A 24,652-nucleotide genomic window follows, 5' to 3' on the forward strand; every position below is an offset into this window, starting at 1 on the left:
CTTTGACACAGGTGGTAGCCATGATGGCAGACAGGCTGGGGATGTAGCTCACCTTTCTGGCTGATCTTAAACCACGAAGCTATAAGGCTTAGGTAAAAACATGACATCCCTTACTGGTCTCTGAGGATCTTCCAAGGTCTTCTGACACATGGGACCACTGTCTGATCCAGTGGCTGCAGATATAGGGGAGCCCAGATGGCGCAAAAGAGACTTTAACCAAGAAGGGAGCTTCTGCTGTGTGTATGGGAAGAGAGGGTTAGAAAGAGATTCTATATCTAGGGGCTGGGAATAAGTCATATCCCAAGAGGACTAATCTTAACCCAAGTTCTTGGAGAATTAAGAGGGGTTAGGGCAGAGAGGTGGGGACATGGATGGAGAGGGACTGGATGCCACAAATCACTACTGGATCTTGTCTTTCACTCACTTCATTTACTTCTATAACACAATTAGTAATGAACTACACAACTATCTCTTCTTTCCATGCAGAGTGGAATAAAAGCCAGTTTTGTTGCTTAATATCACAGCTGCCTCCTAGAGAGCACGGATCCTGGTAATTGAGAAGGCTCCCCCTCAAGCACTTTTTTCATTCTGCTGAATTCTAGATGGCTTGGTTATATAGCCAGGTAGTATGAGCTGCAGAGAGCTAAATTGTCCTGGCCAATTAAAGAAGAATTTGAAGTTCCCTTGGCAATCCATGAGAGAATAGGTGAGTGCCATAGAGGTATTTGTTGTCAATGATGGTTTGAGACTGGGTTATATAAGATGAAATACCAGTAGAAGATTCCCTGGTGTGAATAATAGTAAGAAGACAATACTTAATGTTTAACTGGAATTTATTTAAGTTCATGTAAAAAGACTCCCCCTCTTTCACTGGTTTGCTTCAGCTAGAATGTTTAATAAACTCATGAATGGTGAGTTTTGTTTCTTTGGTGTAAAATAAATGAGCAGAACTTCATGGGGGTGGGAGACACAGTGTGCAAAGAAACATTGGGCCCAGAGGTAGAGGCAACTATGAAACTGGGAGTATCTTGGGGTAACTGTTTGTTTGAAGGGTTTGGAATTGGGTGATTCAAATCAACCTTAATCTAGATCTAAAAGGGAGGATGTTCCTGGATGAGATTGGGCCACATAACACCAATTTTGATGAGGTGGTGACAGAAGTCAGATAGGAGTCCACTACTGAATTAATCAGAGGTAAGAAAATAGAAACAGCGTGGTGTGGAAAATTCATCTAAGTCATGGAAATGATCCAGAATGCAATTTAGTTGGTGAAATATGCTGTAGATCTTGTGTTCATCACATTGTACTTAAAATAACAGGATACAGCGAATACTAAAAAAAAAAAGAAAAGAGAGAAAAGAAAAATAAGTTGAAACATTTCCAAAGCAACAGTTGTGTTTTGGATTTCAAAACTACTTTATTGACAGGTAAGTAAGTTAGATTAGATTCCCTTTTCTTCATATCATGTGAAAAATGGACAGATTAAATCAGTTGTGCACTTTTTCAAAATGACACAAAGCTCCAAGGGTAAGGAAAATGTAATCAGGCTTATACTCTTATGTGGAATGCCTGGGTCCAGTTTATGGCTGGTGCTCGGTTTGCAGGCCAAAGATAGGTGTCAGAATTTGGAATTTTAGAGATAATTTCTCCTTTGAAATAGAACAACAATGGCCTCTATTTATGAACTTAGACTTGAGCTAAAATTTTATGAGCTAAACTTGTCAGTTAATGTGTCATTTAAAAAATGCCCAATTGGAAATAAAATGCTAGTGGTGAGGGTAGGTGAGCAGTTAAGTATTGGTCAGGACTACATTTTGTTGTAAACTGGGAATAAAATAAAGAGGGGAAGGAGATGCTTTACGAATTCCTGAAACCTTCTTTAATTGTCAGTCTGTGGCTTCTCCAGCCATGACTTCCCTGTCCCTGCTTCCCCCACTCCCACACACCCTCTCTCTGCCCCAAACATTCAGACATATAAATTATTGGAGGAACTTGCCATTTTCCGGATTTCATTAATTCAATTGCTTCATGGAGTTTATCAAAATTCATAGTATGGGTAATTAGTGGATCTAGATTAAACTTCTTTGCCTTATAATCAGAAATCAGTTTAGGGATGACCTCTCTGCTTTTCCAGCCTGGAAATACAACAGATTAACAACAGATTTTATTCATGAGGTTCACTCTACAAGAAGAGCATACAGGTTAGCTGCTGGAGGTATTGCCTTTGACTCAGGAAATCTAAGGATTTCCCATTAATTTCTGTTTCAGTCTCAGGAGAATGCCTGTGCCAACCACATACCTTGTATAGAAGACTGTTCTCCTATAATCTTGAGACCTCTGGTACTATAGAGAATGTACTTGAAGCAGGTAGGCTGTGGACCTTGCCTTAAAAGTTTCTGGTGTTAGGTTGCATTGTCTGGGGAGCTGTGTACTCATATCTAATGTATAACAAAGGCCAAGGTCTTGGGGAATCATGAAGAAAGCAATTAAAAGGTCAGAAATAGGACAATTTGTGTGTGCTTTTTAATTTTTCTATTAACTTGAGAGAGAGAGAGAGAGAGAGAAAGAGAGGGAAAGAAAGAGAAAAAAGGATAGAAAGGGAGGGGGAGATAGAGGGGGAAGCATCAACTTGTTCAACTTAGTTGTTTCACTTAGCTGTACTCTCATTGGTTGCTTCTCATATGTGCCTTGCCTAGGGATCAAACTTGTGACCTCGGCCCACTGGGACAACACTTTATCTACTGAGCCTGTGTGCCTGTGTGTGTGTGTGTGTGTGTGTTTTGACCTGCAGTTTCATGAAAGAGAAGAGAAGAGTTTTCACCATGGCAGTGATCTCAGTGACAGCTTTTGGAAAAAAGAATGTGTACAAAGCAAGAAGAGAATAAAATGCCCATTCTGGAAGTAAGAATTGCACAGGAAAATATCTGGTCAGCCAAGGGAACAGAAACTTAGCATTGTATTTTCTCTGTTATCATAATTTTCAAGGAATAGTATTTGTATATTTAGGACTGTGTTAACCAGTATACCCAGCAAGTCACCACACAGAACTGGTGGCCTGCTCATTTCTGGAAAGGATGAGTGTGGTGTAATTGTGCAAGGAGTCAACAGTGTCCTAAGCAGCTTATTCTGTGACAGGATCCTGATGTTTACTTGCTTTACTTAGTTCCAGCCTGGGCCATTTCTTCAGTCTTCCCATTTACTCTCAAAATTACCTAAAACTATTCCAATGAATATATTTTGATTGGACTTGGTTTCTGTTATATGTAATCAAGAATTCTAATTTGCAATATGTCATGACATGAAGGGCTAGTGTATTTTTCTATTTGTTTTTATTTTTTCTCAACAATTAAGATATCATTGATATATAACATTGTATTAGTTTTCAGGGTACAACATCATGATTTGATATATGTATATATGCGAAGTGATTACTAACTACTAAACTAAGTTTACATTCATCATCACACATAGTTACAATTTTTTTCTTGTGATGACTTTTAAGATCTACTATGTTTGTTTTTATATTTTAATTGGTGATCTGATAAAGCATTTTCATATCTATGTAAGAAACACTTTCACTTGTTTTTTTTTTTCTTCTTTCAACCAAACAACTAAAAAAAGTCTCCAGGACCACAGGCTAGGTTAGGCATATTTCTTAAGAGCAATAATAGCATTTTGGATGTAAAAATTCTTCATTGTGTACGTTGTAGGAAGTTTAGCAAGCCTGTTCAACACCCATTAAATGCTATCCTTAATTGGAAACTATTGACCCAGAGGAAGGAATTAACTTAGTGATCATTACCTGAGTGTTTAAGTGGCTGGTTAAATAGTTTCTTTATGAGGATTTAAAAAACATTGATGATCTTATTTTATAAGAGTTAACTGAGTATATGTACAGTATCTGGAATCAACAGTTATTGTCTATAAACACAATAGAGGAAAAACAACAATGGGTATCTCCAATTATTCCAAATGGAGGAACTGAAATTAGTTTAAACTGGATTATTATTTTTTATTGCCCTGGCTCTCTCATTTATCTACTGATTTGTAAATGAGTAGTACAAGACTCCTAATACCTCTAACAACACACCACCATAGCTAATTTGGAAACCACAGCTAGCTCACTAGTCCAAATAATTCAGATAGCTCCTAATTCTTATCTCTTTTGTCCAAGAATTCATATTGCCCAAGATCTCTGGCTAAATACATTTCTTCTTAAACATCAAATTACTTGCATATAAGCCCAGAATCCTAAGTAGATCTATTTAATTTAGCTTTTTTTTAAAACTTTTTTTTTTTATCAGCAAAAGAGAGACACAGGCCCTGGCCGGTTGGCTCAGCGGTAGAGCATCGGCCTGGCGTGTGGGGGACCCGGGTTTGATTCCCGGCTAGGGCACATAGGAGAAGCGCCCATTTGCTTCTCCACCCCCCCTTCCTTCCTCTCTGTCTCTCTCTTCCCCTGCCGCAGCCAAGGCTCCATTGGAGCAAAGATGGCCCGGGCGCTGGGGATGGCTCCTTGGCCTCTGCCCCAGGTGCTAGAGTGGCTCTGGTCATGGCAGAGCGATGCCCCGGAGGGGCAGAGCATCACTCCTGGTGGGCGTGCTGGGTGGATCCCGGTCGGGCGCATGCGGGAGTCTGTCTGACTGTCTCTCCCTGTTTCCAGCTTCAGAAAAAAAAAAAAAAAAAAAAAAAAAAAAAAGAGAGACACATACAGAGATAAGAAGGCAGAGAGATGAGAAGCATCAACTCATAGCTGCATCACTTTACTTGTTCATTGATTGCTTCTTATATGTGCTTTGACCAGGGGGCTCAAGCCAAGCCAATCACCCCTTGCTCAAGCCAGTGACTTTGGGTTCAAGTCAGCAATCTTGGGCTCAAGTTAGTGACCTTGGACTTCAAGCCAACAACCTTTGAGCTCAAGCCTGTGATCATAAAATCATGCCCATGATCCTACACTTAAGCCGGTGACCCCATGCTTAAGCTGGTTTTTTTGTTGTGGTTGTTTTGTTTTGTTTTTTAGCGAGAGAGACAGAGACAGAGACAGAGAGAGTCAGAGAGAGAGAGAGACATACAAAGAGAGGGACAGATAGGGACAGACAGGAAGGAAGAGAGAGAGATGAGAAGCATCAATTCTTCATTGCGGCACCTTAGTTAGTTGTTCATTGATTGCTTTCACACATGTGCCTTGACCGGGCGGCTCCAGCAGAGTGAGTGACCCCTTGCTCAAGCCAGCAACCTTGGGCTCAAGCCAGCAACCTTTGGGCTCAAGCCAGTGACCATTGGGTTATGCCTATGATCCCATGCTCAAGCCAGTGACCCAGAGCTCAAGCTGGTGAGCCTACACTCAAGCTGGATGAGCCCATGCGCAAGCCAGCGACTTCAGAGATTCAAACCTGGGTCCTTTGTGTCCCTATCTGACCCTTGATCCACTGCGCCACTGCCTGGTCAGGCATAATTTAGCTTTTTAAAAACACTTTTTAATAAAAACTTCTAAAATTTGTAAAAGGATTTCAACACATTTAATAAATAGAAAAGCAAGATATTTTATATATTTTTTTCTCAAAAAATAGTTCCCATTTGCTTTTCATCAGTAGTATTTCTTTTCAATCATGAATCTATTATGTTTAACATCACTGAGTTGGTATAATGACAAGTTGATTGTTTCAGATAAGATTTACATTGTTGAATAATGACTACTAACTGTTCAATATACCCTCCAAAGAACCGCAGGTTGCAGGTATATAACTAATTGAAGTATAGTTATTGACTGCAAAACTGCTTTTCCTTTTCAATTTAGAATTTGCATTAAACTTTGGACACTGGTTTCTTCACTAATCAACTTTTAAAAGTTTTCTCTCCCTTTGCATGAGGAAAAGCTTACCAAGAAGCAACTGTACACATCCAATATCCAATCCCCTTATCTAGGATATTTATGTGTTGAAACAAAAACTGTAGTCTATGGATCTTGTTTTATGTGTTAGTTACAATATGTTGCTCTATTACCCCACCGCCAAACCCCTTCAAATTTCCACTCTTCCCTGCTTCATTCATACCTCCAAAAATACATCCTTTCAAAGAACGTCCTGAGAATAACAAGAAGCCATCGATATTTACTTGGTCACCATAACTCAGGAGCCCGACAATCACGCAGACTCCATGGCTCTCATTGCAAGAGGCCAGAGCAGTTGCCTGTTGTAAATACAAAACAAGGGAAAGAGATTGGTGAAATTATACACATATAACACAATGTTATAGAGAGCAGAAAAGCTAATCCTGGAGGGAAGGGGGAAGGCATTGCGGGAAGGGGAAAAGGGGGATGTTGTGGGGAACACAGAGGAGGGGAAATGCATTCAAGGGGACACTAGAATCTATGTAAACACAATAAATTAAAGTAAAAACAAACAAAAACAATGCAAGGGTTAAGAGATGTACTTCATAGGCAGGGACCTAAGTGTAAATCTCAGCTTGATTGCTAAATAGTCTGTGACCTTTTTTGGTTTTCTCTGTCCTCATTTGAAAAAACATTATCTTATATGGATATGCTGGATCATAAATAAGACATTGTGTACCACCACATATATATAGTACCTGGCATTTTAGATTCAATAGGTGGAAATAAAAAAAATGACAATTACAAAGGCACCCATGGTAGTAATACCACTATAACTACTATTACTGCTACTGCTACTACAACTACTGCTGCTACTACTACCAATTTTTATAAGAACCATTTTGGATATTGATGGTTAGAGTTGTCATTTTTTTTTAGGCATCAAAGAATGCAATTGGATATTTCTAAAGCATCATGCATTAGCAACATGATAAATTAAGATTCCCATTAGTTATTTTTAAAGGCTATTTCTCAGACCCAGACTATTTGTGGGAAAGACTGTGAGAAAGATTTTCCCGTATCTTTTAACAGACAAGGACATTTATGTGTAGTGGGCGAATGAAAAGATTTTATAAGCTGAAGAAAGGACCTCAGTTGGAAGAGACAGTTACTGGGTTTCCATCCAGCTGACTAGAAGATGGAGTCATGCAATCCAACAGTACATTATTTCTACAAATCGCCCAAGAAAGCAAGTCTCAAATTTTGAAGTAACTTCTCTTCCATTTATTTTCTCTTATATAAAAACAGCTTTTTGACTTATTTTTGAAATGAATCTATTTAATCAAGATTGGTAAATATTTTCCTTGGAAGCTTATCTCAGATACAACATGAAAGACTTTGCTGAAAGTGCAAAGCTCATTTCTTTATCGGATCATTGAGCCGATATTGTCCTTATCCTGCCTTTATCTTTGGTCTTGGAGATTAAGTTACTGGGCTTCTGTTTGTTCTGAGAATTCTTTACAAAGCCTTTTTCTATTCTGTTGGAGGTCGTCTACTTATTTAAAGGAATGGCATGATGGAACTGAGGGGGAAATCTTAGTACGGGAGTTTAGTGTCTGGGGTAATACACAGATTGGTAGGAGAGGACAGAGTGTGTCAGGTGGGATGTCATGGGGCACAGGAAAATTAAACGGAATGTGGAAGAAATTTTAGAACTTTTAAAATATTTTATTTTTTATTAAGTGAGAGGCAAGGAGGCAGAGAGACTCCTGCATGTGTCCTGACTGGGATCCACCTGGCAAGCCCCCTACTGAGTGATGCTCTGCCCATCTGGGGCTTTTGCTTCATTGTTTTGCAACCAAACTATATATTTTAGTGCCTGAGGGAGGTCATGGAGCCATCCTCCATGCCCAAGGCCAACTTGCTCATACTATTTGAGCCATGACTGCAGGAGGGGGAGCGAGAAGGAGAGGATAGAGAGAGAGAGAGAGAGAAAGAGAGAAAGAGAAGTGAAAGGTGGAGGGGTGGAGAAGCAGATGGTTACTTCTCCTGTGCGCCCTGACTGGGAATCAAACCCAGGACTTCCACACACCAGGCTGACATTCTATCGCTGAGCCACTGACCAGGGCCATAGAATTTTAATTCAATTAAAATCTACAGTGATGACTGGTATACGGTGTTGAAAGGCCTTGTGTATCTGGGCCATATCTGATCATACAAAATATTGATAATTTTCATTCCAGAGGACCACATACCACTACTTCTGGACTTCCGATGACCTCAAAGCAAAAGTCCACACCATCACCTGTCATATCAACCAAAACATTTTGGATGGGTTTCTTGAAGTCCTGTGGGCTGATGCACTCAGTGGCTCCTAATTCCTTTGCCTTCTCAAATTTGTCTTTGTTGATGTCCACCCCAATGATCCTGGCTGCTCCAGCTGCTTTACAGCCCATGATGACGGACAGGCCGACCCCTCCGAGGCCAAACACCGCACAGGTGGAGCCTGGTGTAACCTAAGCACATAAAAGCATAAAACAAAAGCAAAGAGAACATGTACATTTACTCAATTACTCCAAGTATTCCTAAAGATAGGATACTTTTTGCCAGAGAAGAAACAAATTATCTGCAAATAGAGAATTTCAACCCAAGAATTAGCGTGGGTAAAAGCAGTTTAATGAAGTTTCATTGAATCTTAAGACTTATTTGGCATGGTATTTATTTAACTTCAGATATTTTGAGTTCTTTAAAACCATCTATATCTTTCTGTAATTCTTCTTTCACTTGTGAATATCTGTAAACTTTACATTATTTACAATGTCAAGGCCTTATGAAGGCAAAGGCTTATTTTTTATTTCGTTCCAAATGAGACTAATTTAAATTGAATCTCTTCTGTTCTATCTCTCTGTATAGTCTTGGGACTAATGGAAACTGGGGAAAATAAAGAACTAAAATTCAACAGCCTGTTAAAGAATGGAGCTGGGCAGGATTGGGTGATGTTCCCAAACTGAAGTATAAGAGATTCCACTCAATGACCGATTTGTTTTATTTAGCAACACCCTTTTTATCAGTGGCCTTTCCACTCTCCTTTATCTGAGTACTAATCTCCACTCAGTGAGTTACACAACAGGATAGTCTCGAGTTTTATTCATTGCTGAATCCTTGCACCTGCAGCAGTGAATAACTCCATAAATGTTTGTTGAATGAGAAAAAAATAAAAGAATGAACTGGAATGTGAAAAGACATCTGGTCGTTTTGTAACTGTGTTATATTTAACTCCCAGGAATGCCTGATGTCTCCACTTGTGAATGGCATCCACACATAATTTGTCATTTACTATTGACTAAGTAGGAATGGGAAAGATGTTGAAGAGGGTGTGGGATGACTAGACAGATAGTAAAGAACCCAAGAATGTTTAGAGGTAGGTTTGTGACTCTTCCTCAGGCTATGTGATCAGATATGACCCAGAAGCACAAGACGTTTCAACACCATATACCAAGAATTCCACCCATTATGGGTATAAATGCTTCTCACCTTGGCAGTATTGATTGCAGCACCGTACCCAGTGGCAAAACCACAGCTCATCAGGCATAATTTCTCCAGAGGAGTTACTGCCTCAACCTTGGCAACTGAGATTTCTTTTATCACTGTGTATTCAGAGAAGGTGCTTGTACTCGCAAAGTGATATATTGGTTTTCCCTTGCAGGTAAACCTGCTGGTACCATCAGACATCAGGCCGGTGTGTGACTGTCTTTTATAGACCAAAATAAAAAAAAATTATTTGGAATTAGAAAGCTTAAATTCCTTTTAAGGGAATTGAATTAGTTTTTCAGAAAGATAGTATGAGTAAAAACGTACTTGCGTTGTATACAACAATTGCCCCCAGGATGAAGGCAGGAAGCACATTCTCCACACTGTGGTAGAAAGAGTGTGATCACTTTATCACCTAAGAGAACAAAATCATTTAATAAGATGTTATCTTTTAAAGTAAAGAGATAGCTGTTTCTCAAGACCGAAACCACAAGGGACTCAAGAAAATATGATTACTGAGAGTAATTTCCACATTTAACTGTATTGATAGTGTGGAGAGTATGAAATCCGTAAAAAAAGAATGGATATCTTCAGCACATGAGGTTAGCCCCTGGGCCCAAGGGTCTGGCCCCAGATTTGCCTCCTTGGTAAGCTGCTTTTGAAGCTTCAAATGATTTCGTCATGTAGCCATTAAGCCAAAGCTTAGCTTTCATTTTCCACACTGACTCCTGGTGTCAGGAATTGGATTTAAAAGAGTATGGATACCGCAGGCTTACAATATAAACTTCTAGGTTAGGCAGAAAGGATTGTCTCTATGCCATCCTATGCATTCTACATCAGTTCCTTCTCCTTGGCTGTGGCGACCGAAGGTAGGTAGCTTTCTCTAGTGATGTTCAAAGTATGTATAAGAGGAAGATTGGGATAACTTGCCTGTGATGCACTTTCTGACTCCCCTGTTTTCTATCCCTGTAAACTAGAGAAACTTATTTTACATTTTCAGTTAAAACTTCTGTAGAATTTAGGTTCTTTTGTTTTTAGTTTTAGAAAAGTAACACAGACATATGGTTAGAACTTAAACTGCACAAATGTGAAAATTAGGTTCCCAGTCTCCAGTCCCCTTTTCCCCACCAGGAGATACTCTTCTTAGTACCCATGGTATCTTCTAGAGATATAACCCCTTTAAAAACACAAAGGCTATATGAAAATAAATAAATACATAAACAAACATACAAAGGCTAGCATACTATTTACCCTGTAGTAGGTCTTGGTGTTTTACTTAACAATATATCTTGGAGATTTCTCATTTCAGTACATATAGGATGCTATCATTTTGTTTAAAAGTTACATAGTTTTCTGTTGTATATATACCACATCATAGTTTATTTAGCTGGTCCCCTGGACACTGATAGACATTTAGGTTATTTCTTGTTTCATTTAAAAAAAATTTTTTTTCTTGACATGAGAAATAACAATGCAATGAATATTTGGTGCACACGTGGGCTATGGTAGGCAGAATTTCTAAAATGGCCACCTAAAGATGTCCTGTCCTAATCCCCAGAAACTGAATGTGTTTTCATTATGCCTGTGAATATATTATACGGAAAGAGGGGTTCTGCAGATGTAATTAAGGTTACTAATCAATTGACATTAAAATAGGGAGTATCCTGGATTATTTAGATGGACCCAATGTAATTACATGAGCCCTTGAAAGGAGACAAGAGGAAAGTAGACAAGAAAGATAAAGCAATTCAAAGCATGGGAAGGCTTTGGTGTGTCATTGTTGCTTTGATGCTGGGAGGGAGTGAAGGGGCCACACAAGAAGAAATGCGAGCAGCTTCAAGGAGGTGAAAGCAGACTGGCTGGGTCAGTCCTACAACCTTAAGGAATTGGGTTCTCCTGAGTCTCCAGATAAGAACCCAGCGAGCCAACACCTTGATTTTGACCTTGTGAGGCCCTAAGCAGAGAACCCAGTCAGCCAGGCCACCCAGATTTCTGATGTACAAAAACTGAGATAATTAATTTGTTTTGTTTTAAGCTGCTATCTCTGCAGTGATTTTTTTTTAAACACTAGCAATAGAAACCTAAAACATGGTATATTTCTATGGACTAACTTTCTAGAATTGGAAGTATTGGGTCCGAAGTATGTACATTTAACTGATGTTACATATTGCCTAATTTAAAGTTGTGCAAATTTACTTTCTGAATAATAAGGTATGAAGGAGTTGTTTGCCTACACAATCTTATATATTATCAAACTTTAGATCTTTTCTAATCTGTTAGGTAAAAAAGTATTTTACAATTATATTTAAAATTTTTATTTATTTAATATGTTTGAGGCTGGACACTTTTTCACATACTTAAAAGCATTTGCATGTTTCCCTCTAAACTAGATGTGTAATTTCCTTTGCCCATTATCCTGCTGGGCTGTTTTGTTAAAAAATTGCTTTTAATGAATTCTTTATATATTAAGGAAACTTGTCCATTGTCTTATTTGCTTGTTGATTTTGGTAGGATTTTCTTTATAAACAGAATTTAAAAAACTTATGTTGTCAAATTTACATATTACTTATATTTTCTGAGTTTTTAATTTATTTTATCTTTAATTTGAATTTATTGGGGTGATACTGGTTGACAAAATTACACAGTTTCAGGTGCCCAATTCTACAACACGTCTCTGTGCATTGTTTTGTGTGTTTACCCCTCAAGTCAAGTCTTCATCCATCACCATTTATCTGGGTTTTCTGTATTTATTAAAATTTCCTTCCCTTCTCTTAAATAGTACAATATTCCTTTATGGTTTTTCTAGCATTTCTGTGGCTTCATTTTTCATACTTAATTCTTGGATTCATATAGCATCATTTTTTTACAGGAAGATTGCACTAGCAACTCAATCCCCCCCCCAAGATGATTATTCAGTTGTTTCAATGTCATTTCTTGAATAATGTTTTCCCTCCTCAAATTTGAAAGGAAACCTAATCCTGCATTTAATTCCTATGTGTATATTTGATCCAGTTCTGGGTTTCTTCTTTATTTGGTTTCACTAACGAGTTTGACTGTTTACCATATGCTTCATTTAAACAATTGTTCAACAGTTTTTCTCTTTCTGTAAAGTTTTGTTGGATGTCACGGAAATGGCGCCGTGAGCAGCGCGTCCGACAGATCTCCCCAAAATCACAACAAATTTATCAACTAGAAACAGAAAAATTTATCCTCGGAGCATTCCGGAGTTCCACACAAACTGAAAGCGAAAGGACTGTTATCACTTGAATCTGAGAGACGAGGGTGTGGAGGAAGCTAACTACCGCAGGGACGTTCATTCAAGCCGCGGAGGGAGTGCGCCTGTGTGCTATCAACAAGACCACCCTCAGATGCCAATAAGAAAGAGGAAATTGAATATTATGGATACAAAAGAAAGAGAGGTAACACAAATAGATGTGGAAAAATCTATGGAGAAAAGACTTAACATATTGGAAGCCTTGGAGCTAAATGACAGAGAATTTAAAATAGAAATCTTAAAAATACTCAGAGATATACAAGAAAACACAGAAAGGCAATTTAGGGAGATCAGAAAACAACTCAATGAACACAAAGAATATATTACCAAGGAAATTGAAACTATAAAAACAAATCAAACAGAAATAAAAAACTCAATTCACGAGCTGAAAAACGAGGTAACAAGCTTAGCTAACAGAACAGCCCAGATAGAAGATAGGATTAGTGAAATAGAAGACAAACAACTTGAGGCACAACAGAGAGAAGAAGAAAGAGACTCAAAAATAATAAAAAATGAGAAAGCCCTATAGGAATTGTCTGACTCCATCAGAAAGAATAACATAAGAATAATAGGTATATCAGAGGGAGAAGAGAGAGAAAATGGAATGGAGAATATACTCAAACAAATAATAGACGAGAACTTCCCAAGCCTGTGGAAAGAACTAAAGCCTCAAATTCAAGAAGCAAACAGAATACCAAGTTTTCTTAACCCCAACAAACCCACTCCAAGGCACATCATAATAAAGATGACACAAACCAATGACAAAGAAAAAATTCTCAAGGCAGCCAGGGAAAAGAAGAGTACAACATATAAAGGAAGGCCTATTAGATTATCATCAGATTTCTCAGCAGAAACTCTACAAGCTAGAAGAGAGTGGACCCCAATATTTAAAGCCCTAAAAGAGAGGAACTTTCAGCCAAGAATACTATACCCATCAAAGCTATCCTTCAAGTACGAAGGAGATATATAAACATTCACAAATACAGAAAAGATGAGAGAATTTATCAGCAGAAAGCCCCCACTCCAGGAAATACTAAAGGGGGTTTTCCAACCAGATTCAAAGAACAAAAGAAAACAACACCACAAGTAACAGCTCCACCAAGAACACAATAAAACCAAACTTAAACTGTGACAACAAAGGAAAAAAAAGGGGGGAGAGGATGGAGATTAACAGTAGCAAAGGACAATGAAGTGCAGAAATACTCATAAGATAGGGTACTACAATGAATATGGTAGGTACCCTTTTCATTACTTAATGGTAACCACCCTTGAAAAAACCACCACAAAAACACTTGACTTAAAAAAGGTAGCAAAAGAGGAAAGAAGTATGGAACACAAACAAACAAAAACAAATGATAGAAAAACAAAAGAGAAGAATCAAACAAGATACAAAACTAACAGAAAGCAATTTATAAAATGGCAGTAGGGAACCCACAAGTGTCAATAATTACACTAAATGTAAATGGATTAAACTTACCAATAAAAAGACACAGAGTAGCAGAATGGATTAAAAAAGAAAATCCAACTATATGCTGCCTACAAGAAACACATCTAAGCAACAAGGATAAAAACAAATTCAAAGTGAAAGGCTGGAAAACAATACTCCAAGCAAACAACACCCCCCAAAAAAAGCAGGTGTAGTAATACTCATATCTAATAATGCTGACTACAAGACAGAAAAAGTACTCAGAGACAAAAATGGTCATTTCATAATGATTAAGGAGAAATTGAATCAAGAAGACATATCAATCCTTAATATATATGCACCAAACCAAGGAGCACCAAAATATATAAGACAGCTACTTATTGACCTTAAAACAAAAACTGACAAAAACACAATCATACTTGGAGACCTCAATACACCGCTGACGGCTCCAGATCAGTCATCCAAACAGAGAATCAATAAAGATATAGTGGCCTTAAACAAAATACTAGAACACCTGGATATGATAGACATCTACAGGACACTTCATCCCAAAGCGACAGAGTATACAATTTTCTCTAGTGTACATGGAACATTCTCAAGAATTGACCATATGTTGGGCCACAAAGACAATATCAGCAAATTTAGAAAAATTGAAATTGTACCAAGCATATTTTCTGATCATAAAGCCTTGAAACTAGAATTCAACTGCAAAAAAGAGGGGGAAAAACCCACAAAAATGTGGAAACTAAACAACATACTTCTAAAAAATGAACGGGTCAAAGAAGAAATAAGCGTAGAGATCAAAAGATATATACAGACAAATGAAAATGAAAATACGACATATCAGAATCTCTGGGATGCAGCAAAAGCAGTAATAAGAGGAAAGTTCATATCACTTCAGGCCTATATGAACAAACAAGAGAGAGCCGAAGTAAACCACTTAACTTCACACCTTAAGGAACTAGAAAAAGAAGAACAAAGACAACCCAAAACCAGCCGAAGAAAGGAGATAATAAAAATCAGAGCAGAAATAAATGAAATAGAGAACAGAAAAACTATAGAAAAAATCAATAAAACAAGGAGCTGGTTCTTTGAAAAGATCAACAAAATTGACAAACCCTTGGCAAGACTCACCAAGGAAAAAAGACACAGGACTCAAATAAATAAAATCCAAAATGAAAGAGGAGAGATCACCACAGACATCATAGATATACAAAGAATTATTGTAGAATACTATGAAAAATTATATGCCACCAAATACAACAATCTAGAAGAAATGGATAAATTCCTAGAACAATACAACCTTCCTAGACTGAGTCATGAAGAAGCGGAAAGCCTAAACAGACCAATCAGCAGGGAGGAAATAGAAAAAACTATTAAAAACCTCCCCAAAAATAAAAGTCCAGGCCCTGACGGTTATACTAGTGAATTTTATCAAACATTCAAAGAAGACTTGGTTCCTATTCTACTCAAAGTCTTCCAAAAAATTGAAGAAGAAGCAATACTTCCAAACACATTTTATGAGGCCAACATAACCCTCATACCAAAACCTGGCAAGGATGGCACAAAGAAAGAAAACTACAGACCAATATCTCTAATGAATACAGATGCTAAAATACTAAACAAAATACTGGCAAACCGAATACAACAACATATTAAAAAAATAATACATCATGATCAAGTGGGATTCATCCCAGAATCTCAAGGATGGTTCAACATACGTAAAACGGTTAACGTAATACATCATATCAACAAAACAAAGAACAAAAACCACATGATCTTATCAATAGATGCAGAAAAGGCTTTTGATAAAATATAACACAATTTTATGTTTAAGACTCTCAACAAAATGGGTATAGAAGGAAAATATCTCAACATGATAAAAGCCATATATGATAAATCATCAGCTAACATCATATTAAACGGCATAAAACTGAGGACTTTCTACCTTAAATCAGGAACAAGACAGGGTTGTCCACTCTCTCCACTCTTATTTAACGTGGTGCTAGAAGTTCTGGCCAGAGCAATCAGACAAGACAAAGAAATAAAAGGCATCCATATCGGAAAAGAAGAAGTAAAGGTATCACTTTTTGCTGATGATATGATCCTATACATCGAAAACCCGAAGGACTCCACAAAAAGATTATTAGAAACAATAAACCAATACAGTAAGGTCGCAGGATACAAAATTAACATACAAAAGTCCATAGCCTTTCTATATGCCAACAATGAAATATTAGAAAACGAACTCAAAAAAATAATCCCCTTCACGATTGCAACAAAAAAAATAAAATACCTAGGAATAAACATAACAAAGAATGTAAAGGACCTATATAACAAAAACTACAAGGCATTATTAAGAGAAATAGAAAAAGACACAATGAGATGGAAAAATATTCCTTGTTCTTGGATAGGAAGAATAAATATAATTAAAATGGCCATATTACCCAAAGCAATATATAAATTTAATGCAATTCCCATCAAAATTCCTATGAGATTTTTTAAAGAAATGGAACAAAAAATTATCAGATTTATATGGAACTATAAAAAACCCCGAATAGCCAAAACAATCCTAAGGAAAAAGAATGAAGCTGGGGGCATTACAATACCTGACTTTAAACTATATTATAGGGCCACGATAATCAAAACAGCATGGTATTGGCAGAAAAATAGACACTCAGACCAATGGAACAGAATAGAAAGCCCAGAAATAAAACCACATATATATGGTCAAATAATCTTTGATAAAGGGGCCAACAACACACAATGGAGAAAAGAAAGCCTCTTCAACAAATGGTGTTGGGAAAACTGGAAAGCCACATGCAAAAGAATGAAACTCGACTACAGCCTGTCCCCGTGTACTAAAATTAATTCAAAATGGATCAAAGACCTAAATATAAGACCTGAAACAATAAAGTACATAGAAGAAGACATAGGTACTAAAATCATGGACCTGGGTTTTAAAGAACATTTTATGAACTTGACTCCAATGGCAAGAGAAGTGAAGGCAAAGATAAATGAATGGGACTACATCAGAATAAAAAGTTTTTGCTCAGCAAGAGAAACTGATATCAAAATAAACAGACAGCCAACTAAATGGGAACTGATATTTTCAAACAACAGCTCAGATAAGGGCCTAATATCCAAAATTTACAAAGAACTCATAAAACTCAACAACAAACAAACAAACAATCCAATAAAAAAATGGGAAGAGGATATGAACAGACACTTCTCCCAAGAAGAAATACAAATGGCCAACAGATATATGAAAAGATGCTCAGCTTCATTAGTTATTAGAGAAATGCAAATCAAAACTACAATGAGATACCACCTCACCCCTGTTAGATTAGCTATTATCAACAAGACGGGTAATAGCAAATGTTGGAGAGGCTGCGGAGAAAAGGGAACTCTCATCCACTGTTGGTGGGAATGTAAAGTAGTACAACCATTATGGAGGAAAGTATGGTGGTTCCTCAAAAAACTGAAAATAGAACTACCTTATGACCCAGCAATCCCTCTACTGGGTATATACCCCAAAACCTCAGAATCATTGATATGTAAAGACACATGTAGCCCCATGTTCATTGCAGCACTGTTCACAGTGGCCAAGACATGGAAACAACCAAAAAGCCCTTCAATAGAAGACTGGATAAAGAAGATGTGGCACATATACACTATGGAATACTACTCAGCTATAAGAAATGATGACATCAGATCATTTACAGCAAAATGGTGGGATCTTGATAACATTATACGGAGTGAAGTAAGTAAATCAGAAAAAAACAAGAACTACATGATTCCATACATTGGTGGAATATAAAAACAAGACTAAGAGACATGGACAAGAGTGTGGTGGTTACCAGGGGTGGGGGAAGGGAGGACATGGGAGGGAGGGAGGGAGAGAGTTAGGGGGAGGGGGAGGGGCACAGAGAACTAGATAGAGGGAGGACAATCTGACTTTGGGTGAGGGGTATGCAACATAATTTAATGACAAAATAACCTAGACATGTTTTCTTTGAATATATGTACCCTGATTTATTAATGTCATCCTATTATCATTAATAAAAATTTATTAAAAAAAATAAAGTTTTGTTTCATTTATACTTTATTTATTTATTTGTTTATTTATCTTTCTTTTCCCTACAAACCCTTGTGCTGAGCGCTGACTATAAGTAGATCACAGCAAGGGAGCTGCTCTGCTACTTACTAAACTCTGACCAAGAAGCAGGTCATCTAGAAATGGTTCAGCACCAGGTTCCCCACCAATGGGCGTGCATGTTGGGCGAGGGGGCGGCCCCCTTTCCAGCTGGAGGCGGGAACAGCGAGGAGCAGGCTATATACCGCCAACCAAGGCTCCCTGGCTCTGCGTATTCATTTATATTTTCTTTCAGGTTCTATTTCATGTATTCTTTTTCTTGTTTTTATTAATGTCAAAATATAAATGCAAAAAACGTAATACATTTAGTTTTTTTTTTTTTTTTTTACAGAGACAGAGAGTCAGAGAGGGATAGATAGGGACAGACAGGAATGGAGAGAGATGAGAAGCATCAATCATCAGTTTTTCCTTGTGACATCTTTGTTCATTGATTGCTTTCTTATATGTGCCTTGACCATGGGCCTTCAGCAGACCAAGTGACCCCTTGCACAAGCCAGCAACCTTGGGTACTGGTGAGCTTTTGCTCAGAAGAGATGAGCCTGTGTTCAAGCTGGCGACATCAGGATTTCAAACCTGGGTCCTCCGCATCCCAGTCTGAGGCTCTATTCACTGCGCCACTGCCAGGGCAGGATACATTTAGTATTTTTATGTAACTTACAATTCTAGAAATTTGCAACATTTCACCTTTCATTTCACTTGAGTTTATACTCTCCTCATATGGGCTCCAAGTTGCTGCTATTTCCCAATTCCAGGTGCCAGTTCATACCTGTTTTCACGGTGCTCACTCCTTCTCCCACGCTCTCGACTATTCCAGCCCCTTCATGGCCCAAAATGATGGGATAATGGGTTTTATTTGTCAACATTTTTATCTCTGTACCACAGACTCCTGTGGCCACGATCTGGATGGAAGACAAAGAGTAATATAATTTTCTCTGTCTCAGATAACGATGTTTTAGAAATGTTAACGTTGTAAATTTTTTTGCCAGCTTGATATCAGAAGAGATAGTTGTAAAACCACAGAATGACATCAGTGATATTACTTTATCCTTCATTGGAGCTTGTGTGTGTGTGTGTGTGGGGGGGGGGGGGAGAGTGTGGAGGAAAGACCAATTATAGGAAGAAAGGAATTGGAACCCAGGAAAGAAAAAGATTCTATCTCTTATTATAATTGAAGCCTTAGTTTAGTTTACACAAGAGCTTTATAGTTATGTTATTGGTACAAGTCATAATCCCACTTTTTGTTGTAAATCAGTCAGACAGTTTAAAATGGAGACACTCTAGATCAGTGATTAAGAAGGCTGAAATCTTGTCTATGTTCTTCTCAGTTGTGTGATCTTGGGGTAAATTATTCATGAATCTCAGTTTCTTCATTTCTAAACTGGTATGAGGTTGGCATTCATGAAACACACACACACACACACACACGTGTCAAGAATTGAATCTGTTGAAATTTGCTCATGTAAAAGGGAATTATTGGAAGACTATTATAAAATTGCTTACACTCCAATAGTAGGAGTGTAGCCAGACCCAGAAATCCATCAAGCAGTTTTTCTCTTCATCTCTGTACTCTGATTCACCATGGGAATAGCTGCATTTTCCTATTATTTTCTGAAGACAAGCTTTACTTCTTTCTCATGATCATATGGTTAAAAATGGCTACCAGCCCCAAGTCCATCCAGCCTCTTTGGAGCCCACCATCTCTTGCTTTACTCAGTCTCTGTTTCTTGTTCCAGTTCGTGAGTGAGAGATTCATATTTGTAGCTTGTCAGATAATGTTTGCATGCCTTGGAGTCAGTGTCTCAGTCTGGCTGCATGCATGGTGACCCCATGGGTCGGAGTGAATGGGGAGAGCCGAAGCACCTGCTGTGCAGTCTGATGGGGGAGGCCTGAGATGACTGAGAAGAGGGCATAGATTGCACAGGTAAGGCAACGCAGACCGTCTCTCTGTAATCCATTACAAACAGTATGTATTCATCATTATTAAAATTAAATAATAACAATGAAAGGACCCTGAACTGAAAGTCAGGTGAACAATGTTCTGGTCTGGTTGCCCCCTGTTAGGATCACCTGGGGGATATTTAAAAACTCTCATGACCAAACCAATTAAATCACAAATTCAGAATGTCAGAGGGTAGGGCCCAGTTATCAGCATTTTTAAAAGCTCTCTAGTGCTTCCAAATGTGTAACCACGGTTGAGAAGAATTGTTAAAGTCTGTGTTCTTACTCTACCTAGCTGTGTGACTGGCCACTACACCTTAGTGGATTTTAATCTTCTCATATGTAAGATAACAGGTATTCCTAACCTGACTTTCTAAAATTTAGAATTGATTGATCGGTAACCAAACACATTTTTCATCTATCATGTTTCAAGATAACTTTAAATATCATGAAGAATATTATAAATAAATGTAAAAGTACAGACTAAAATATGGTTCAGGTGTAGAAACTTGTTTTAATTAGTATTTAGTACCACAGCTGTGAATAAGTATCCTTTGGGTATTTAGCCTGTGCTATACTTCCCTAACCTTTTCTCTGGCTGAATTTAAAGACAGATGGAAATGTTTAATGAAAAAGAAATAGAAGAGTATGTAGTTTTCTTTCTGAATTTAACATTGTGAAAAGAATATATAACTTATAGTGAATAGGTCTGATTTTGGTGTAGAAATGTGTGTGTGTGTGTGTGTGTGTGTGTGTATTTATACCTTTATACGAACTTCCTTTGCCTTTGGTGGGGCCACTTCCACCTCCTCAATGGAAAGTTGTGTACCGGGCTTCCAGAGTATGGCTGCTCTGCACTTGATAACCTAGGAAAGAGGTTATGGGGCAGAAATGGAAACTCTTTAGGCTTGAGGAATGGATTCCTACATTAATGATTATTGAAAGGTTTAGTCCCGTTCTTCCACATTCAACCCTCCCCCCTCCACTACCAAAAAAGGTATTCCTTAAATATGTTCTTTGTGTAGTCTCATTCGAATTAGTTTGGGAATACTAATTATAGTTATATAATGCTACACAATCAAGAGGATAGATGTCATGCTTTTTTTTTTTTTTTTTTTTTTTTTTACCGAGGCAGAGATAGACAGGGACAGACAGACAGGAACGGAGAGAGATGAGAAGCATCAATCATCAGTTTCTTGTTGCACATTGCGACTTCTTAGTTGTTCATTGGTTGCTTTCTCACATGTGCCTTGACTGCGGGCCTTCAGCAGACCGAGTAACCCCCTGCTGGAGCCAGTGACCTTGGGTCCAAGCTGGTGAGCTCTTTGCTCAAGCCAGATGAGCCCACGCTCAAGCTGGCGACCTCGGGGTCTCGAACCTGGGTCCTTCCGCATCCCAGTCTGATGCTCTATCCACTGCGCCACCACCTGGTCAGGCGATGTCATGCTTTTGATCTTACCATGAAGGAAGATGTCCAGTGGCTGTTTCAAGGTAGGAATGACATTGCAGTGTGAGAGTTATCTGTGATGCTATGTGCGGGAGAAAAATCAGTTTTGGGGTAGAGGGGAATGTTATAGAGCAGGGAATGAAGAACATCTATATAGCTGTGCAGTTCATCAAATGTGGTGATCACAGGCAGGTGGAGGTTGCGGAGATTGTTGGTGGCAAGGTCGTTCTTAGGGGTTCTGATTTCACCCTACCACTGTTCTCACTATAAGTTTTCTTCCTATGTGGACTCACCTATTTTTATAGATTTAACCACTACCTTTATGTAGATGACTTTGACAATCTGTATGTATGGACAGAGTTGTCTCTAAGCTTTAGACCCATTTGTTCAACTGCTATTTGAATGTCTTCAAGTATCTTAAACTCCACATGTTAAAACACAAACACATCATTATCTCTTTCTCCTGTTCCCACCCCTTCCTGCCAGTGGTGGACAAAACCCATAATCTGCCCCTCCCTCTCTATTCTCTATTTTAATGGGTGGCCATGTAACCTATTCTCTCACTCAAGAAAGAAACATAGGAAGTAGCCTTAATTTTTATCTCTTCACTTCCACAAGCTAAAACTTTCTGGAATCTGTCCCCTCTTCTCCATTCCTGCTGTTACTGTGTGGTCCAGGTCTTTATCTTGCCTTTTACCTGGCATGGGTTCATCACCTGCAAATCCTTTATATCATTGCCAAATGAACTATAATCCTGATCATGTTAGTCCACTGCCTGAAAATGAGCTGGCTATCAACTGTTTATCGGCTCTGTTGACATGGTCTGTAAGACTGTTCATGATAAGGGGAGAATGGGGGTGGAAAGAGACTTTGCATGGGGTATGGGGGGATGATGTGGTACGTAGATGTTGTTATATTGAATGGGACACTTGAAATCATGTCAACACAATAAATTAAAATAGGAAAGACAAGACTCTTTGTGATCTTCTTCTCAGTCTCTCCAGTCTTATTTCTGGTCACATCCTCCCTCTGACTTTACCCTCCTCCTGGCACGAAAAATATTCTGGAGACTCTCATATGGGACAGTTTCTTCCTCCTATATTTCTCCTCATGCTAAGCGTCCCCTTTTATGGGAAGCCTAGCCAGGTTAGGAGAACTTCTTCTCCTTTCTCTCTTTTACTATCCTTGTACACACTTTTTTTTAAAAACTAGTATAAGGCAGTTTATTTTTAGAGGATAAATTTTATGCTTGTCTCCACCTGCTGGTTTAACAAAGAAATGTCTTCGAAGCCTTAGCAAAATAAGCAGGGTATTACGGTATTGTAAATGGTGCTGAAAGTGTGGTCCCAGATAAGCAGCATCAACATTTGCATACTTGTCAGAAATGCAAATTATTGGGCCCTACTCCTAATTACTTCTGGGGGCACCAAGTTCTCCATGGTGTTGTTATAGAAAAAACTTGCACACACTTTTTATAATTATTCTGTGAGATCCTTGAAGGAGGGGATGTGTCTTCAACTCTTACACACAATCAACAGTTCAAATGCTATAGAAAGGTTTACCTGAAACCTATGTACTCTTATTGGTCAATATAACCCCATTAGTATATTTAATTTTCTAAATAAAATTTTTAAAAAAGAATGTTTGACATAGAGCTTTATTTATTGCTTACTGAAGGACTGAAAAACACCGGTGAAAGGCAAAAAGGGAGTAAAAGAAAGAGGGAAGGAGGAGCAGAAGTAGGACTGAGGCAGTCTCTCACTTTTAGGAGTATAGAAGTTAGTTGGGTGGTGAGGTGTTGTTAAATAGACAAGCACACAAATGGACACAACTGTGACATGACATAAAGAAACTGTACTTACTTTCCCTGCAGTACTCATGACGACTTCCTTGTGTTCTCGCCACAAATGAATATACTGAGAAAGGCAGATTCTGGTTACCACTTTCACTATGGAAGGTCCAAGAGTACACAGGTCACTGGTCAATCAAAAGGCTGCTGGGTCCTCAGCTTTTTGTATAATCTGGTAAATAATATGCCTGAAACTCAGATCCTCCTGTTTGTTATGTGAAATAGACTTAGCTCAGTAAACATGCACAAAAAGTGAAATTGTGCAAAATACTTTCTCTGCCAGAGGTTTGTTAATTTTATTGATCTTTTCAAAGAACTAGTTCTATTACATTGATTTTTTTTTCTTTTTCCTTTCTTGTTTTTTAATCAGTGAGAGGAGGGGAGGCAGAGGACAGACTCCCACATGCTCCCAGACCAGGATCCACCCAGCAAGCCCACAGGGGGCAATGCTCTCCTCAGCAGCTGAGCTCTTCTTAGTGCCTGAGGTGGAGGCCATGGAGCCATCCTTAGCACAGGGGGCCAACTTGCTCCAATGGAGCTATGGCTGTAGGAGGGGGGGGGGTGGAGAGAAAGACAGGGAGAGAGAGAGAGAGAGAGAGAGAGAGAGAGAGAGAGAGAGAGAGAGAGAGAAACAAGAGGAGGAGGTGGAGAAGCAGATGGGCACTTCTCCTGTGTGCCCTGACCAGGAATCGAACCTGGGACATCCACATGCTGGGCAGACTCTCTACCACTAAGCCAACTGGCCAGGGCCTATTTTTTCTTTTCAATTTATTTGATTTCTGCTATTATTTTATTTTCTTTTTTCTGCTTGTTTTGACTTATTTCGCTGTTTTATCTCTGGGATCATGCAGTGTGAGCCTGGATTATTTATTTGCTACTTTCCTTCTATCCTTATGTAAACATTTAGTGCTACAAATAATAATCTCATTCAGTGCAACTTTAAGTGGTGGTTCATATTTTAATACATTGTTTTTTTTTCATTTTCATTCAATGTATTTAAAAAAGTTTTCCCTTGAGTCTTGTTCTTTAAACTGTAATTTATATGTTGTTTAGCTTTCAAGTGTTGAGAGATTTTTCTTCCATTTGTTACTGATTTCTAGTTCAATTTCTGTTATTGATTTCCAGTTATATTCCATTGAGGAAAGAGAACACACCCTATATGATTTAAATTTGTTTACATTTGTTTCATGACTCAGAATAT

General features: G+C 38.3%; 1 protein-coding gene across 1 annotated transcript; it reads right to left on the reverse strand.

Moving 5' to 3' along the window:
• Positions 1 to 815: 815 nt before the first annotated feature.
• ADH6 (alcohol dehydrogenase 6 (class V)) lies at positions 816 to 23,623 on the reverse strand. Its single transcript, XM_066385008.1, has 9 exons — positions 23,465 to 23,623; positions 20,920 to 21,021; positions 18,984 to 19,116; positions 9,689 to 9,776; positions 9,365 to 9,581; positions 8,086 to 8,346; positions 6,054 to 6,189; positions 1,997 to 2,135; positions 816 to 1,332 (listed from the first exon to the last, which is right to left on the reverse strand). Exons 1-9 carry the CDS (start codon positions 23,480 to 23,482, stop codon positions 1,308 to 1,310), a joined length of 1,119 nt encoding a protein of 372 aa, XP_066241105.1. The 5' UTR covers positions 23,483 to 23,623; the 3' UTR covers positions 816 to 1,307.
• Positions 23,624 to 24,652: the final 1,029 nt, after the last annotated feature.

Source organism: Saccopteryx leptura, chromosome 5 (genome assembly GCF_036850995.1).
Source record: "Saccopteryx leptura isolate mSacLep1 chromosome 5, mSacLep1_pri_phased_curated, whole genome shotgun sequence".
NCBI classification, from domain to species: domain Eukaryota; kingdom Metazoa; phylum Chordata; class Mammalia; order Chiroptera; family Emballonuridae; genus Saccopteryx; species Saccopteryx leptura.

Coding starts and splice junctions, on each gene's coding strand:
- ADH6 (XM_066385008.1), bottom strand. Junction 19,117..20,919: donor CAAAGGAAGTTCGTATAAAG/GTATAAATACAC, acceptor TCTTCCATCCAG/ATCGTGGCCACAGGAGTCTG. Junction 8,347..9,364: donor CTGCAATCAATACTGCCAAG/GTGAGAAGCATT, acceptor TTATGTGCTTAG/GTTACACCAGGCTCCACCTG.